This window comes from Muscardinus avellanarius, assembly GCF_963383645.1.
Source record: "Muscardinus avellanarius genome assembly, chromosome: 17".
NCBI classification, from domain to species: domain Eukaryota; kingdom Metazoa; phylum Chordata; class Mammalia; order Rodentia; family Gliridae; genus Muscardinus; species Muscardinus avellanarius.
The window spans coordinates 50,171,335-50,191,317 of record NC_137803.1 but is presented as its reverse complement, the minus strand read 5'-3'; the positions used below and the strand labels follow the sequence as shown (position 1 = coordinate 50,191,317).

Genomic DNA, 19,983 nt, shown 5'->3' with positions numbered 1-19,983 from the left:
CTTATCAACATGCATCGCGCAGGTTTGAAACCAGCTGTGCTAGTTTAAGAGACCCTGTTTCCAAATAAAAATATAAAATGGGTCTGGGTGTGTAGCCCGGAGGTAGAAGGGCTTCCAGGAACCCTGTCATACTGGGGTATGACAAAAAAAAATCATATCAACAGGCCAAACAAAAGCTGGACACACACAAAGGAATGCATAGCCTATGATGCCATTTGTAATGAAATGGTATCAAACACTATGTAAAATAATCCTACGGTTAATTTAAAAATTGGTTACTTCTGGTAGAGAATCACTAATCAGAGAGGAATACAAGAAAACTTCTGGGATGCAAAAAGTCAGCCACATCTTAAGAAAAAAGTGTCACATGGTGTATTTTACCAAAATTCATCAAATTGCCTACTTGCGATTTATAAATCCAATGTGTATGAATGGTACGTTAAAATTTATAGCATTACAAGTTATAAACAAAATTAAGTTGTTAGTTTGCTCATCATGGTAGCATGAGTAAGCAAATGCTGAAATTACCTAATGTGTATTCTAGGCTCCAGCAGGTGACTAAACTCACCGAGGATGACAACAACCCGGTTTCTATTAAAGCAGGCAGAAATGAAAAGAGAAAGAAAAGATTAGGATGCATCTGCCGTGGGACTCAACTGGAGGTGTCAATATAAATGAGTGGGTATTATTAGATAATGAAAGAAAACTACACTCATGTGTATATATATTTATATATAGTGTGTGTGGATTTTGTGAATTATATTATGTACATGTTACATATTATATATGCATAGATGCACAAACATTTCCCAGTTCTACTAGCTAACAGATCTAGAGACAGAGGTACACAAACCCATATTTTGGCTTCTAACTCCCTTGCCCTTTTAAGTGAACCAGGGCTCTGGAACAAAAAATAAATAAATAAAAATAAAACTTTAAAGGCTAATTGCTAAACTGAGCAAAGAACTTGGTGAGCCAGGCACAGTGGCACACACTTGTAATACTAATACTTGAGAGGCTGAGACAGGAGGGTTGCAGGTACAGGGCCTGCAACAACTTAGCAAGACCCTGTTTCAAAAAAAAAAAAATTCAAGGACTGTGGGTATAGCTGAGAGGTAGAATGCTCCTGGGTTCAATCCCTAGTACCCCCCAAAATAAGGGACATGATGACACAGAGCATCCTTTTCCCCCAAAAAACTAAGTAAGTCCTCAAATGATGGTGAAGACATATCAGACAGACACAGGATCCAGTTTGAATATGCTCACTATTGGCAATGTAGGCCAATAAAAGCATCAAACCATTAATAGGAATGAATTATGACCCACTGAAAAAAACTCCAGAAGCCATGTTAATATGAATATGTAAGGGAACAAGTGAATAAGACAGGAACTGGAATAGGCCAACTAATAACAAAAACTATGAGGTCACAATGGAGATAACAAGAGTGGGTGAAATCTAAGAAGTTAAGGATATTTACATAGTACAAAGTATCTTCCCCAACAGTATCTTTATAATGTATACAAAAGGAAAATGGTAACTACACTGGAAAAAAGTGGCAGACAACACCTTAAAGAGTATTTAAGATTAACATCACCAACACTGGAACAAATTGATACCATGTACCTCTTCATGTGCTAAGAAGAGCATGCCATCACATGTGATGTCCCTGCCACAGGTATACAACCTGAATGTAATAATAAGGAAATATAAGGCAAACTCAAACTACTGGGTACTCTGTAAACTAACTAGAGGTGCTTTGCTTTTTTGCTGTACTGGAGATGGAACCCCTAAGGCATTCTACCTCCGGGCTACACTCCCAGACCTGTTTTATATATATATTTTTTTATTTGGAAACAGGGTCTCTTAAGCCAGCACGGCTAGCTTCGAACCTGCGTTATCCTCCTGTCTCCACCTCCCAAGTGAGGGGATTACAAGTTTATTCTTTATTTTGAAACAAGGTCTCATTAAGTTGCTGAGGGCCTAAGTAGCTGAGGCTGTCCACAAACCATAATCCTCCAGTCTCATTCTCCCAAGTACTGGGATCCCAAGCCTGGACCACCATGCCTGGTTCTATTCCAGGTTAACAGAGGCAAAAGAGACATGACAAGTATATAAATCCTGGATGATGGCTGTGTGTGTGTGTGTGTGTGTGTGTGTGCACGCACGTGCATGCGTGTATAGCTAGGAAAATATAATTATAAAATAATAAATAAAATAAATATAATTTATTTTCAATTAAATTGCTGAAATTTAAATATGGATAATGGATTAAATAATAACACTTATTCATGCTAAATATTAACTTTCTTGATTTTGGTAAGTATACTGTGATCATGTAAGAAAATATATTAATTCATAGAGAATACACAAAATGTATTGCTAATGATGAATAAGATGATAAAATGATAAAGTAAAATGATAAAAGAGAAAAAGAAAAACAAGAAGTGTCTAAAAAGACAGCTATCTTACATCCCACCCAAGAACGCTTGTAGGTACCCAGTCTTCCCTTGGTCCCTACAGGGAATTTGGTCTCGGCCCAACCAGGGGATGTTCCAGTTCAGACGTTCAAGTCCCTTCTATGAAATGGCATAGTGTTTGTATATAATATATATGCATCTTTCCTTATACTTTAAATAATCTCTATTCCTATGATACCAAATATAATACAAAGTCTATACATACAATTGTTACACTGTATTATTGAGGGAATAATGACAAGAATTTAAAATCTTTATCTGTTCAGTACACTTAAAAAAAACTGAAGAATTAGAAGAGTTTATTTTTCTAAAGAATAAAATAAAGATGCTTGCCGGGCATGGTGGAGCATGCTTGTAATCCCAGAATTTTGGAGGCTGAGAAAGGAGGATCACAGTTTGTAGACAGCCTCAGCTACTTAGTGAGGCCCTTTGCAACTCAGGGAGATCCTGTTTCAAAGTAAAGAATAAAAAATAGAGTTCATCCAGGCATGGTGGCACACGCTTGTAATCCCAGTGCTTGGGAGGTTAAGACAGAAGGATCACACAGGTTCAAAGCCAGCCTCAGCTATTTAGTGAGACCCTGTTTCCAAATAAAGCATAAAAATAGGTCTGGGAGTATAGCCCAGAGGTAGAAAAGCCCCTGTGTTCCACCCCCAGTACCGCAAAAAAAAAGCTTTATTTATGTCATCTATTTATATAAAAATGGGAAAAGATTGCATTTCTTCCTTTTCTTTTATTGGTGCATTTCAAATATTTTTGACCCATAGTTGGTTGAATTCATGAATGCAGAATCTATGGATATGGAGAGTAACTATTTTTAAGGAGGGCAAATTTACAATAAGCAGGGTTTCAGCTTTATTCAGTTGAACATGCTATGCTTTGTGTGATGTTAAATCTGACTCTCCCAACAAACTGTGTAGTAGAAGATCTTGCTAGCCTCTGTGAGCACCTGATACAGGCAGGCACTGCACTGGGCTCATCTAATGCAATGATGATGAGACGCAGGGCCAGCCTCCTGTGAGCTCAGAGTCTAATAAGAAGTAGGAACTCCTCAGGCAGATCTGTGCACCAAGGCCAGGGACACGGCTTAGTGGGACAGTGTGTGTGTATTAGCATGCATGAGGCCCTGTGTTCAATCCCCAGCACCAGAAACAGGTAAGTACCAGATTTTATGGGGAATACAAAAAAAGGTACCTAAGTCAGACAGAGAGGAATCAGGGAAATTTCCTTGCTAAGACAATATTGAAACTAAAATAAGTAAATGCAGTTCTTTGGGAAAATATTCAAAAGGATTCCTTTCACTTTATTTAGTCATTTAATATGCTCCTTAATAATTCCACTCCTACATGACATCATTGCATGGAAGGAAGAAAGGATGAGAGGGAGAAAGGGAAAACATACCCACTGTCTATTAAAATCTAGTGTCAATTCAAAATCTTACTAAGGTTGCCTCAAACAACTATTCTGAATGCTTGCAAAAGCACCTTTAAACTTACCGAGGATTTCAGAATATAGGAGTGAAATAGTTGGAAGAGAAAAACACATAAAGGAACAAACTGAAAAAAATCAGAACTAGCACAGTATGAGAAGTCAAAAAGTGATAAGTATTGTTTACCTGTCAGTTGACATTGATTAATCTTGTGTTCTGTGATATCGCTCAGTGATTCGAACACCTGGAGGCAGCTGTCACAGCTGTGCACAGCTTCGTCTTCCAACTCCTCCCCGTCTTCCGGCCTCTTCTTGCAATCTATGGCCTCTCCATCTTCAATCTTGTCTTCAAGTTTACAGTTGGGGTCTGAAAGAAAATCAAGACCGTAAGTATGGGCTTTAAAGACAAGTTCTTGTAAAGTAACATTTAATCTCCTTGCTACCAAAAACAGAAACATCACTTCCCTTGAAGTTGCAATAGGAAGGCTTCCTTGTAGCTCTAATGCAGAAGGATCAAAAGTAAACCCTTCCTGAAGTTTGTCAGTTTTTTGTGATTAAAGAAGTTCTTCCCTTTTCCCACAATCTATCCTTTTTCATACTTCTCCCTTAAAATTACTCTTCTACCCTTAAGATTACCTTAGTCATTTTTTATAGCCTTTTAGGAATTTTTCTTTAAAAGAGAACAATAAACTTTTAAAATTAAACAGTCTCCAATGCAAAGAAAAACAACACTGTGCTTTAGAATGAACCCTTTTTCTGCTAAATATACTCTTTCATGGGAAATTACCAGAATTAGACAAAAGTCTAGAATAAGCTAAGCTAATTACCATAGGCACGAAATTGACCTTTACTTATAAACTGGTCAAAACACACAGTTCCTCCATTATTTATTAGACAGCAGTAGCAAAACAAGCTCTACCACACAGCCAAACGTTCCTTCAAACACAAACTCAAGTGTGAATCTATCACTATACTTTTGTTTTTCAGAGTTATTTTTTTAAAAAGTAAGAAAGGAAGAAAAACATATCTGAAGAACAATTATCAATCATAATCAAGTCAACAACTTGAACTGGCACAATCAATGTTGAAAAGCCAAATATTGTGAAAATTGTAAATACCTCTACTTTAACCCTAAGAAAAATTCACAGTGAAGAAAATAAGAGTCAAACATATATAATGCTTTTACTTGCTAGAAATTAAACCCAGGGACATTCTACCTCTGAGCTCTGAGCCACACCCCCAGCCCTATTATATTTTTTTATTTGGAAACGGGGTCTTGCTAAGTTGCTAAGGCTGGCCTCGAACCTGAGAGCCTCTTGTCTCAGACGCTTACCCAGGACTGGTATTACGGGCATAAGCCACCACACCTGGCCTACTTTTGATTATCTGTGCTGTCCTTTGACTCATTTTGATATATCCCCCAAATCCCTGTAGCCTCTACCCCTCTTTGTAGGAAAGAAAAGCGGTGACAAGGAGGTGGGAGGAAGAGAGAAAGGAGAGCATACCTCTCTAGGAAAAAGTAGGATAATATAATCAGTGCTTTAATTTATGAGATACTGATTTCTGATAGCAAAAATTCCTCCAAAGTCAGAAATAAGTTATGTCTCGAAACAAACTAGAGATTACCACTTTTATAAGACCTTAGCCAATTAAATACTTATAATTATAGCAAAATACCTGAGGAATAGGCAATGCATTATTTATAATCATATTTCTAACGTGATCACATTAATTTTAGTATGGCTACAATAAATTAGATCATTTAAATATAAATATATTTGATATTGTTTAAATGTTGCATGAAGGCCAGGTATAGTCATGCATGCCTGTTGTCTCAGCATCAAGAAAAAGGGTTGAAGTTGTAGAACTCCCCTGGGTTCAATCCCCCCACCACACGGACACAAATGCAGAGATAAATATGACATTAAATATTTGAAACATAGCTAATAATCTACACAACCAAAATTAGCAAGTTTTTTTTTTTTTTTTTTTTTTTTAGCAAAGCTCATAAATGCTACCACCATCCTGCTGTCTGAACAGAGGTCCTGCTACCTTGCATGTAAGAATCCTACTTCTATAAGCCAAGTGCACACCTGTTTTCTCAGTCTGGCAGTTGTTCCAAATCCTTTCTTTGCATCTGCAATAGACTTAACTATACTGCCACTCTTCAAATGATTCATATGCCAAAATCCACCGACATTTCAACATGTATAATAATCCCTCAGGTTCATGGAAAAAGCTGAATTCCCATCTCAGAGAGCAAGTTTGTTTGTTGCCAGTTGTTCTTTCTGTTTTTAGAGAGCGTAGTATTTGAGTAAATTGGTAATTTGGGTTGATTTGCCATCTTAAAAATTATTATCTCAACGCTCTACGTAGTGCCCATTTCGATACACTGGGATTGCAACAGCTGGTTCCTGGGGCACTGAGTAATCACAGGCTCTTTGTCCTCTGTCCAGAGCTCAGGCCAACATAACACTGTGTTCAGGTGGGTGTTTGGTTAATATTACTTAGTGACGGTGAGGAGGGGCAAAAGAAAAAAGGGAGCGACTTTTAAGAAGCCCTTTACTGCTATCTTTTCTGCAAATATGAGCAGACTAATTACCTCCAAATTAGAAAGTATCTGTACTTTCCAAAACTGACATTAATATGACCCATCACATTTGCGTTTCCTGCTTTCAAATGTTTTGTCTGGAGCTATAGACACAACAAATGGGTAACGGCCCAAAGAGCTTCCACAAACAAAAGCCAAGTGGCAAAATACTGTCAAAGTAGAAAGCAACTCACGAAACTAAATAAGGGTCCCCACTATGACAGTGTCCCCCGTGCCACCAAGTGTGTGGGAAGCAGACACACACTGCATAGCCTTAGTTGTTTAGCATGAGATTCCAGTTTCTCAAACACTGACAGCACTCAGGGAAATGTGAGTGTTAAGTCTGAATTTTAATATGACTATTTAAATGCTACACGTCAAGTTTGCAGACCTGTTTGTTTTTAAATAAGGAGACTCTCTGAATACTTTAAGTAGTATGCAGAGAAAAAATGATAAAAACTCACCTTATTATTCAAGAATATGAACACTTTCCACAAATCCAATATCAAAAATACCAAGCAAATACAAATTCATGATGCTTCAGCTCTTCAAAGCTAGAGAGTGACCCAGCCCCTTCTCTGACAGCGGCTAGTTATTAGAATGAGGGTCATTTTAACACTAATAAAAATGGTTTTGCTTCCACTTCGGCCTCTACAGATGGAAGCCTTCAGGGACTGCAGTCAGTCAAGCTTATTCACTTCTGCTGCAACTTTAGGATGCATGCTCCAGCCAACTGGCGAATTTGTTTTTAGGTCAACACTTAAGTGGGACCCTCTGGGAGGTGGGTTCGATTATAGCCTATGATGCCTCCGTGTAATGAGTACTAGAATCCCAGGCTCTCTCCCTGTAAGGAGATTTTTCCCAACCTCCACTTACACAAGAAATTTTTTTCTTGCCCATGCAAGAGATACGTTTATTTGTGCCAGGGGTTCCCATTCCCAATGCCCGTTGCTGGAGGAAGAGTCCAGGAAGTATGCACTGTCAACCGTTTCTTTCTTTTCCACAGGTGGCTCCACTTCAGTAATTGCACATGGCTTTAGTGGTGTAGTTTTTATAAAGTCCTTTGAGATTCAATCATAAAAAATAATTGTATTACTCTGCTAGCTATTCCAACCTCTGACTTCAGCCTAAGAGGTTATAAATACAAGGTCCATGCCTGTAAGGACTGCCCTGCCCCCAACACCACCACATGAAGGACAACTGTTCTTCAAACTACATGGATGGCTATAAACCTACTCAAAGGGAAATATTTTTAAAGATCCCAAAATCCTACAGCGCAACTGGAGCCCGCGTGATGCCTAGCTGCAGACACTCCCCTCTCCCCGTCCTAAACGTTGCGGCTCGAACATGTTGCAGCCATCACAGATGATTTCACCAGCTCAACCAACTTTCCAGTTCATTCCTTCGAAAGGGTGCTGTGGAACACTGGATTTATAATGTTCTGATATGAGCAGAAGGGTAAATTTTGGGATACAGACATAATGATTATTACTAAAATAAATGGCAGCATTCTGTTTCCAATTTTGTTAGCATTACCTATAAAGGAGAATTTGAACAGGCCCTGATTTTCCTTTCTTATGTTCTCTGGCAGGTAGTTGTCTCCTTCTCACCCTCCTCTTCATAAGGATTGTTATTGCTTTAACTTAGTATAATAAAATTACAACTTTGGGGGGAAATGAAAAATTGCACGGGCTTGAAAGTGTTGGAGGCAATAAACCTATGCCTTCAATTAATTTCAAGAGTGGGATCAGTTGAAGGCCAACCAGCAGAAATTCTATTCTGTCCATGTAAAAATGAGGTTTCACCACATTTACTTTTTATAACCTATATAAAAGTCAAGTAAAAGTAATGAATATCTAAAAGCCATCTCAGTGGACTGGCAAAGACTATCTGTATTCTTGAAACTCATCTTACATATTTCTCTCCTTGCAACAAGGATCCCATGCCTGATCAAAGCTAAAATGTCAAACTACTGCAAGAACAGCCCAATTTCCAATCCATTTCACTGCCTAGAAATGGACCTCCTTCCAAGCCGCTTTTGCATGGAAAAGCACTGGCAAAAGAAAGAAAAACTCAGAGATCATGTGGTTATAATTATTACCAGGCAAGGAATATTTCTGCAGCTCAGTGGTAAAGTAAAACTCTGTCGCTCCCTGCTCCCAATAGTGTCCATCGCAAAACAACTGCCTCATTAAATCTCTGCAGTAAGATTAATATGCCGTAGCTGCACTACATTTATAACTTGGTACTCTATAAAAAGCACATTTAATGGTAAAAGCCAGAGCCGAGATACAAAGTATTACTATAAAAACTTCTGGCAGCAAGCACACAGTACAGGCCCTGGTCCTTCTTGCAGGAGATATAAATGAGGCTTTTCCTGGTTAATTCCGAGCATGAAGCCCTATCTTAAAAACCAGAGTCGGTTTTTTTTATGAGAGAAACAGAGACACAAGATCCTGAGGATGATGTAAATACGAATGCAAGAAGATTACTTAACAACTAAGAATGGCGAGGGATGAATGGACCCAGAACACCCCACTTACACTAGCAACAAAGAATGGCAAGGGATGAATGAACCCAGAACACTCCACTTACACACATGCAAGCTTAGAATTGGACCACTTCCTAACGTTCTGTTTTCTGGTCATAGCCAGTTTTTCATCAAATGAAACAACGGTGGCATGAGTTACTCTACCCTAAACCAATCAAAACGGCACCAAGTGAGTTCAAGAAACCACCAACTAAAAAAATGCCTACTGCTATAAAGAATCGAATCTTGGTTGCATCATGGTGACCTGGATCTTTATTACCTGAATCCTTATTCTCCTCAATCTTTATTACCTAAAGTTACAAAAAATAAGTACTCAAGAAAAAGTAGTCCCAATATAGTGCTGGTATAATAGTAAAGACAGGGGTTTGTTACTTTATAAATTACCTAAGGATATTTTCTAAAGATTTTTTAAAACACACTAAAACCCAGTATCTTATATTTAGGAACTCTATGCTAATTAAGTAAATAAATGATTTATACAAATACATTCCACATTAAAGTCTCACAAAAATCACTACTAAGGATGATTAACAACCTCAGCTTAACAACTATCTTGTGCCAAAAAATAATTGGATGATCCTGTATTTAATGTTCACACGTATACAAACAACTAGTCCTTTAGGTTTACTAACATATTTAGAAGCAGTTCCCTGAAAAAAAAATCAGACTGCTTGTTTAAAACAAAACATATTACTGGGTGTGATGGCGCACACTTGTAATCCCCGCGCCTAGGAAGCTGAGACAGGGGGATCGCACAGGTTCGAAGCCAGCCTCGGCTACTTTAGTGAGGCTCTCAGCAACTTAGTGAGACTCTGTTTCCAAATAAAAATATAATAAAATAGGTCTGGGAATATAGCCCAGAGATAAAAAAAACCCTGGATTCCACCCCCAATACCACACACACACACACACACACACACACACACACACACACACACAATGTCTGAAAGCATTCCTTCCCTGTGCATGCATTCAAATCGTATTATTGATTTCTCCTTATACTTTATTTGAACAGAGAAAAAGTTACCTTCAGGATACAAAGAGTTAATAAGAAGCAAAAAGCCTTTCTGGTTTTCAAAAACCAAAGGGTAGGATCATTATTTTGTGCTTTCTGGGCTCTAAATGTGCATGCTAACTTAAAATCCCCTAAGACGGAAGGCAGATTTAGGGAAAATAAATCGCACACTGTTATAAAATGGCAAGCGGGCTCTAATGAAGGACTGCAAAGTTGCCAGACTGTGCAGCCGTCTGTCCCGCACTCGCCTGCTGGGCGGCTGTCTCGTTTTTTTTCTTACTGTCAACTAAAGGTAAACAAACAAGAAAACAAAAACAAAACAAAAGCAATCAGTGGGGCGACGAGGGAGGAGCATCCAGAATTGCAGGCTCAGTCTAGCAGGATGGACAGCCGTCCCCACAAAGACCTGGCCGCACACCAACCGATCCCAGGGCTCATGTGGCCAGGTCAACAACAGACTCTTATTTTTTCTGCAATGTTGCTTTGTCCCCGCCCCCCCCCATGGTACTATGGGTTGAACCCAGGGGCATTCTACTTCTGAGTTTCACCCCCAGCCTTTGTTTTGTTTTTGAAATAGGATCTCACTAGGTACTGAGTCCGCTATTGCTGACCCTGGACTTGAACCTGCGATCCTCCTGTCTCACCCTCCCAAGTACTGGGATTACAGGTATGCGCCACCATGCCTGGCTTGTAATGTTAATATGCTGCAATATTTCTAAACACTCTGTTCTATGAAAGTTATTAAATTGTTTTATAGAAGGTAAAAATCCCACTTTTATCTATTTTTCCCTTTGTCTATAAAACCTTCTCAGACAGAAAGAATTATCTCTAGATTAAACAAAATCACACTGTTGAAGTTTAGGATGTCTGTGGTTTTGCTTGATTGTTCTACAGGTCTATCATGGTCCTTGAAGACCAAAAAGAAATATCACAGATGCGCTATTATCAAGGAGAACATGCCAAATGTGAATTTATTACCATTCTCTATCTAGAATGGAATTCTTCATAAAGGAGACCGAGTGGGAGGAAATTAGCCTTGGGAGAGGTTAAAAAAATACACACATGCACACTTTGAAACCAAACAAAATATTTCTCCTCTTCCAATCACCATCCTACCCAAACTTCTTTATCATTGAGTCAAAGAAAGGCTGAATAGAACAAAGCAGATTCAGCGCTTTTTCAAAACTTTCCTCTGCTTTCTTCTCCTTCCTCTTCCTCTTCCTCCTCCTCTTCCTTCTCCTCCTCCTCCTCCTCCTCCTCCTCCTCCTCCTCCTCTTCTGGTTTGTGTATGTGATGTGTGTTTATGGTGGTACTGAGGATTGAACAAGGGTGTTTTACCTTCAAACTACACCCCTAGCCTGACTTTATTTTTTATTTTAAAACAAGTCTCACTGAATTGCTAAGGATTGTCTGGAACCTGCAATCCTCCTGTTATCAAGCTCCCAAGTACTGGGGTTACGAATGTGCGCCACCACAGTCCACTGCAGCACTCCAAATTTCAAATGAGAAGTTAGAAATATAGTTCTGCGTTAAAGTCATTTAACTTCAGAATGAATCACCATGACAATCTTGTTATAACTTTAATAAACAAAAGTTTCCTGGCACCTACCAGGTGATAAGCATTTGGCTAAGATCTTGGAGGTACAAAATCTAAGATGACCTTCCTTGTACCTGTCTCAGTAATCCTGAAATCTTCTGCAATTTCCCAACTATTTCTTTAGAAGTCGATTATGGGCTTGAAGAAACCGATGCTTTTAGCCCTCAGAGGAGCCAGGGGCAACCTGGAGAAACCAGAAACTGCCAGTCTGTTTCCCTGGCCTTCAGCAGCTGGTCCACTTACCCAAGTTTACTACCTGAAAAATAATACTTCTTGGCAAATGTCATGACATGACGGGTCCAAGCACTTATGCAGGGAGGTAAATGGGTAAATATATCAATGAGTTCAGGAGGAATAAGTGTTCAAGTGAGGGAGCACTTAGATCAGGACAGGAGTATGTTCCCCAAAGCAGAGAAACTCCGGAGAGAAAGCAGAGAAAGTTTTGAGGGAGAGATGGCAGAGGATGGAGAGCTCAGAGTTCTCCAAACCCAGGACCTGGGCAAAGCCACAGACACATAAAGCAGCATGATGCCCCGGAAGTGCCAACTGCTTCTGTGCTACTCAACTGAGGGGCACCGGACACAGTGGAAAGAAAGGGGGTGGTATGAGAGCAGGCTGGGAGGGGCGAGGCATGAAGGACCTGGAGGGAGCGTGCACAGGCCAGCCTCGCTGGGCACTGGGAGAAGCCACCGAGGGATCCTCAAGTGGTAAAGTGACTCATCTGGCTGACGTTTTACAACATTGTCCCTGGTACTTGAGAGGATGGGCGGGACAAAGGGAGACCAGGAAGCAGGGAATCAGCCTACAGGCTGCAGCATAAGCCCCAAAGAAGTGGGGAGTGCAAAGTGAGTGAGAAAATAAGAAAGAAAATGAGGGGTTTGGGAGTGTCTATGGAAAAAGAGCTAAACGGACTTGGACATAGACAGTGAGGAGCTGTCCCCGACTGCCAGGCCCTGGCCCCAGTGAAGCCTAGAGATGAATTGGCTTAGTTTTACGGTATATTCACTCAAGTTAATGAATAATTTTTCTAGTGATTTTCAGACTCAGGTTTTGTTTTCTACTCATCTATCTACTTACCTAGTTAGTGGTAAATAAATGCCAAAGCTGGAATAACGGGACAAAAACATCACATCTGACAACTTTTTAATCTAGAAAAAGATGTTTTCAGGGCCCTCAGACATTGATTAAGACCTAAAGAGATTATTGACCAGACTTCTTTTACTTCAGTTTTATTTCAAACATACATAAGGCTAAAGAAAAATAAATGTAGCATTAAACCATGGGTTCCATCCCTAGTAGAACCAAAAAAAAAAACCAACTCTACCCAAAGATACTCATGCTCCTTCCTGCTCCTGACAGTGGAGCCCCTCAAAGCCACCTCTCTGCTGTTTATACTTTCAACATCCAACACTAAGCCAAAATAACCTCTTTTCTTAAAAAAAACAATAAATAAATAATATAAAGCTCAAATAAACACATTCAAGTATCCATTTTAGGCTGGGCACAGTAGTACATGACTGCATTCCCAGCACTTGGGAGGCTATTACAAGAAGAGGCTCAAGGTTAGCCTCAGCAATTTAATAAGTCCCAAAATAAAATATATTGGGGTATAGCTTGAAGGTAGAATGCCCCTGAGTTCAATCCCCAGTATCCTCCAAAAGAGTGTTCATTTAAAACTGTGTGTATAGCCGGGTATGGTGGTGCATGCTTGTAATTCCCGCACTTGGGAGGCTGAGACAGGAGGATCACAGGTTCGAAGCCAGCCTCAGCTACTTAGTGAGGCTCTCAGCAACTTAGTGAGACCCTGTTTCCAAATGAAGTATAAAAATAGGTCTGGGAGTATAGCCCAGAGGTAGAAAAGCCCCTAGGTTCCACCCCAGTAGCACAATGAATTAATTAATTAATTAATTAAAATGTGTGTATAGCATTTTTGTAGAAGAAAATGTGGTAAGAAACCATAAAAATAATTACAAGTCAGAAGGGCAAGCAGAAAAAAGGACACTAAAGTGGGCCATTTTAGAGAGCATCAATTCAATTGCAATCATATTTCTGAATCTAACACTTTGAAGTTAGCTATCTTGACAATTACTGAAACACTATCTTGGGGTAGAAAGTGTTTTGAATGAGAAACATTGACTTGGTACAAAATTACCTAGACTGATAACAAAAGAAAATATTACCCGAAGTTTTCTGTAGATGGCTTCACAATGAACAATGTCTTCTTTGTTGATTTGTTGTGTTTGAGGGTTTTTTGGTTTGTTGGCAAAAATGAGATTCTTCCAACTACCTGAGACCTCCATATTGAACACTGTTGACAAATCCAAATTCTACAATCTCTAACTTCTGCAAAAAGAAAACCAACTCAAGTATTCCCTTTCTCAACTTTAAACCAGGCCTCAAGACCCTTTCTTCCTTTGTATGTAAGAAAAATATTACATAAAAATACTTTTAGCCGGGCGTGGTGGCGCACGCTTGTAATCCCCGCACTTGGGAGGCGGAGACAGGAGGATCATTCAGGTTTGGAGCCAGCCGTGCTGTTTCCAAATAAAAAAAAACCCTGTTTCCAAATAAAAATATAAAATAGGTCTGGAAGTGTAGCCCGGAGGTAGAAGGACTTCCCGGAACCCCAGTACCACACACAAAAAAAACTTTTTAATATGCAGGCCCTCAAGTTCTAATTTTACCACAGTGAAATAATTTGAAAATTGCTAAAAAAAAAATCTACTATGAAGTAAAAAAAAAATTACTTTAAAGTACTTATTTATAGTCCTTGACACATAATGACCAGAAATACTGAAAAAATGCTTCTTAGGACAATGATGATGATAAACAAAATTATCTCTGAAGCTAAGATTTAGATATTGAGATGATTGGGAAAGAGTCTAGTTATTAACCAAATAAGACTACAGCCTTAGCTATAGTAGCACAGCACGGAAGCATTATGTCACCTAGCAAAGAAAATCTGGGGCAAGAAGAATTCAAACATTTTATTTATTTATTTATTTATTTATTTATCTGTTTATTTAATTTATTTTATTACAGTATTAGGGAGGGAACCCAGGGGCATTCTACCTCTGGGCTATACCCTTAGCCCTATTTTTTATTCTTTATTTTGAAGCAGGGTCTCACTAAGTTGCAGAGGTCTCACTAAGTAGCCAAGGCTGCCTGTGAATCTTCAATTCTCCTGTCTCAGCCTCCCGAATGCTGAATTACAAGTGTGTGCCACCACACCCAGCTAGCATTTTACTTCTTGCTTTCTAAATTATTTATTTATTTATTTATTTATTTATTTATTTATTTATTTATTTGCAGTAGTGGGGATGGAACCCAGGGGCTTTCTATCTCCAAGCTACATTCTTAGCCCTATATTTTATTCCTTATTTTGAAACAGGGTCTCACTGAGTTGCAAAGGGCCTCACTAAGTAGCTGAAGGTGGCCTTGAACCCCAATCCTCCTGTCTCCGCCTCTCAAATGATGGGATTACAAGTGTATGCCACCACACGAGGCTTATTTTTTATTTACTGATTTTTTATTTTATTATTTTTTTAATTAAGGAGTGAACCCAGAGATGTTTACCTCTGAGCTACACTCCGGCCCTTTTTTGGAAACAGAATTTCACTAAGTTGCTGAGGTTGGCATCAAACCTGCAATCCTCCTGTTTTTAACCCTCCCAAATACTAGGATCACAGGCATGCACCACCATGCCTAGCTAGGAGATATCATATTCTTAATATTTCTACCAAACATTCTTGTTTTTTAGCCATTTTATATAGCATCAATCAAATTGCAACAATATTTCTGAACTCAACACAAAGTTAACTATACCAGTAATTACTGAAACACTAGCTTGGGGCAAAGTTTTTTGAACAAGAAACACTGGCTTGCTACAACATAATGTAAGAGTACTTGTATGAAGTAGCTGTATTTATACAATGTCACTATATTTGTACAGTGTAATAGTACTTATATAAGGTAACAGTATTCATTCACAAAAAAAAAATGGAGCAAATATCACTTCTTTATGAGCAACTTTGACTCTCTTTACTTTTTCTTTTTTCTTTACTTTCTTTTTTCTTTTTTTCTTTTTTGGTACTGGTGATTGAATTCAGGAGTATTCTACCTCCAAGCCGTAACACTCTTTTATTTATTTTTTTTTTAATTTTGGAATAGGGTATCACTAAGTTGCTGAGGCTGACCTTATAACTGTAATCCTCTTGTCTCATCCTCTCTAGTACTAGGTAACCTCTTTTCTTTTCTTTTCTTTTTTAAGAAATTCCACTTCTTAGCTGGGTGTGGTGGCACAGGCTTGTAATTCTAGCATTCTGGAGGCTGAGACGGGAGGATCTTGGTTCAAGGACAGCCTTAGCTACTTAGTGAGGCCCTTTGCAACTCAGTGAGAACCTGTTTCAAAATAAAGAATAAAAAATAGGGCTGGAGGTGGAGGTAGAGGTGTAGCTACTTCGGGGGTATAATGGCCCTGGGTTCCATCCCCAGTACCACAGAAAGAAAGAAAGAAAGAAAGAAACAAACAAACAAACTAACTAACTAACTAACTAACTAACTCCATTTCTTAACTTCAATGATCAATATTAAAGACAGGAACAACTGGATTTGTCTAAAGATTTTCAAGTAAATACAACAGTTGGGCTTTTAATATCTTGCTATACAGAATCGTAATACCCACAAACACGATTTTTTTTTCTTTTTCCCCTTTGGCAGCCCTAAATGGTTTTCCAACAAAGTAGGGATCAAGCTGTTATTAAAATAAAGTAGAAAATGATTTGAAAACAAGTGGGAAAAAAAAAGTATTTTTCTTTTTATCCGTGGCTAACACACAACTGGAAATCCCACATTTGTAACCCTATTTAGGAAGATAAGAAACTGGTTTCTAAGTAATTGTTTGAGTAACATGATGACTCAGCAAAAGAGAAAAAAGAAAACTCCTGTAAGGTACATGTTTATACAATGAAAGATTAGAGAATAAACTGGGACTGTGATTTATGAATTCTAAGCTATTAGGAATTACAAGAAAATTATGCACAACCGAAAAAAGAAATGCATTTTGTCTTCCTTTAATTGGACTAATAAATTTAAAAATACATATAACCCTTAATGTCTAAGTTTCCCTCAGCCTGACAGACAAGACAAAAAAAGCCGCACAACCAAGAATAAACTATAAAAATAGATTGTTATTGATTCAGTGCCACTTCTGCAACACTTTCCTTAAGGAACTTGAAACAAAGGAAATATATGAGCATCATTTTTTAACTTTTTTGACTGTGCTTTTCATTTCCTAGAACACAAAATGATTCAAGTTTCCATATGAGTTTAATTTTTTAGTTTTAACAAAATCTCTCCAAAAAACAGATTTTAAAAATGCATTTTTCCCTACAGAATGACACCTTGCCAAATGTGCATTCCATCTGCATGTATCTGCAGACAAGTAATAAAAACACCAACGCCATTAGCATAATCAATACACAATTTACAGAGCTGCCCGGACAGAACTTAAAGTGAACGTGTACGCCATTATCCAAGTATCTATATGTTCACAGATGTTTGTGGAAATACCTTCCCACTCATATTGTCTCCATCTAGACTTGTCGTGGTAATGCGACCATCTATTAAATATTTTATAGTATACAGGCTATACATACACATATTTTAAATTATGATTTATTATCAAATAGTCTCCAAGTATGCATAAAGTAAAACCCACTAACTCAATCATGCACAGGGGAGAAGGACGGATAAATAAGTACCTGTACGCATTCATTTTGCCCTAAGTTTGATCCCCAGCACTGGGGAAAAAATAAAAGGACCAGAAGGGCGAAGGCTTATCTAATTATTTTTAAGAGAATAACAAGGAAAGTGATCTGGTCAATCCTACTACTGCTACTTACAATATTAAAAAAATTTCAACACTTGTGAAATTTTACATTTAGCAAAAAAAAGGGGGGGCTGTCTCTGAAATGCTGTCTATAAAATGACAGAACTGGCATCTTTTTAGGAATGGTGACATCAGTGTCCCACCAGTCTTTGGGACTGGTGTGATCACAACAGGTGTGTCCACCTTTCACAGCAATGAAACATGAACTCTATCCAATAGTGGCAAATTTCAAATAAAAGAAAGCAGACATAACTACAGGACGGTAAAAGGCCTTAGCCTGCCAGTGGGAACGTGATGTGCTTCTCCCAGCTGTTTCGTGCCACCTACCTTAAGCACCCAACGTGACATGCCATGTCACACATGGCCACAGATTTGCAGGTCCAACCACTACTCACTCTTTCCTGTAACTCAAGCTAGTGAACTCCAGGGAGCAAGTCTTCTCACCAGCCCTGTGGCCCTCAGCACCTTCCTCTACCACCAGGAAAACCTGTCCCATCAGCTCCAAGAAAGAGCGATTCCATTCTGTTACCAAAGCCTGTGATCACAGTCAGGGGTTTGCTAGTCTTCCACTGCTTTCAAGGCTCTTAGGCATGACTAATTTCTCTTTCTTGGAAAAGTAACTCTTCTCAACCAGGTGTGGTAGTGCACATACACCTGGAATCTCGGTACCTAGAAGGCCAGCCTCAGCAACTTAGCAAGACCCCATTGCCAAAGAAAAAATAAAATTGGGCTGGTGTATAGCTCAGAGGTAGGATTCCCTTGGGTTCTATACCCAGCACCATAAAAAAGTAAAATATAAACTAAAATAAAAGTAAGAAGTAGCTTCTCTTTTTGAAGGTGGGAATGGGCTTAGGGGGGAATCTACAGTCTAAATATCTAGAACAAAAGGGAATACCAGAGGACAGATCTGGTGCAGAAAGATGATTAGTTCATCCCTGGCCCTGGCTTCTTCTATGTAGAAGGTTAGGCATGAAAACTGCTGTTTTCAAATCAGGACACCTACAGTCTTTTTTGCTGCAGCCATGCTAACTGGATGAGCCCAATGTCTGCCCTTAGTTTTCTTTCCTATAAAATGGGGACAAGTGGTGACTGATACAGGATTCACTGAAGGCCAAACAATGTCCAGTGTCTCTGGAAACAACCAGGTGGTCAAATGCAAAGCACCGGCCACAGTGAGCTCAACCTTCCCTGATTCTATTAACAACCCTTCGCTGTAGAGAGTGGTTACTAAGAATTGGATACCAGAGTTCACACAATTCCCCTCAGGCTCTCTCTAAATGGAGAAATATTCTCTTCTCCATAGGAAAAGGCAAAGTAACCACAGAACTGCATTGCCCCTGAGGACTCTGTAGAAGAGAGAAACATAAAGAGGAAGAGACATGATTGTGCTCCAGCTTCCCAGAGAAGCCGTCCACAGCAAGGACCAGTCAGTGGCACGCTCCGAGCCACACAGCTGTTGGGGATCTTACACCTTTTGCCTGGTACAGCCACCCAGGGAGGGAGAGTCTTACCATTTTACTGGTAAGAAAAGTGAGATTCTGTGAAATGTAGGGTTCTGCTGCAAGCCCATCAGGCTTGGGGCCCTCGTGTCTACTCTTTGGGATGTGCAGATTGCGCACAATCTCCAGGTCCCAAAGCAGACAATAGCAGCTCGCGTGGTTTAGGCTTTGTAACGAGTCAAGATAGGTGAGAAATCACATCTCACTGCACAATTGTGGAAGACGATTCTTACTGTAAATCAAAGGGCAGAGAGTCTCCTCCCAGGTCTGTCAGGAAGTCAGGGTGTGACTTGGGACAAAACATTTCAGCCCACTTTTATCTTGGAAATGATGGAGTGCAGAGTCCTCCCTGCTCTGGGGTTCCAGATCTACGTCCTCTCTCCTTGCAGTACGGTGTGCTCTGTGGCTCTTCCTAACAGGACGTCCATATCCAGCCATAATTGACCTTTCAGGAAACTAAACTACCACCCAGCACAATGCCCTTTATAAAGTGTTTTCTAGAATATCTATATTAAATGATCCCAAGGTGGAATTTCCTCTGTCACCTGGTGCATTGGAGGATATTCCACTCATTAAAAGTGGCCTCTCACAATCCTCCTGGCTCTCCCCACTCCGATTTTCATTACTATTTCTCTCACTTCATTTAGCATTAAGGTTGAAGGAAAAAGGATAAATGGATATTTGAAAGTCACCTGATTGGATATATTAAGGCTTTAGACTTTGTCTGTATAGAAAGGCAACTTTATGACAATTCCCATTTAGTTAAAATAAGAAGAGAAGGCAGTGTCTACAAAGAGCATCGCTGCATGAGGGTGTGTGGAGGTCGACCAGAGGGGACTGGGAGGCTGTGTCTCTGAAGCCCAAAGGGGCTGCCGGAGTCCAGCAACCTGGGAACCAGGTCTGGGAGATCTCATGGTCTAGAGAGAGCAGGACTG

General features: G+C 39.4%; 1 protein-coding gene across 1 annotated transcript in view; it reads right to left on the bottom strand.

Annotated features, from left to right (window-relative positions):
• The window catches only part of ZNF521 (zinc finger protein 521), a gene marked incomplete at both ends in the record, with an annotated part of 268,258 nt that overhangs the window by 231,842 nt on the left and 16,433 nt on the right, over positions 1 to 19,983 (bottom strand). Inside the window, one exon of the mRNA XM_080714711.1 lies at positions 4,094 to 4,273. Within this exon, the coding sequence (XP_080570837.1) occupies positions 4,094 to 4,273 (180 nt within the window). The remainder of the gene's footprint in view (positions 1 to 4,093; positions 4,274 to 19,983) is intronic.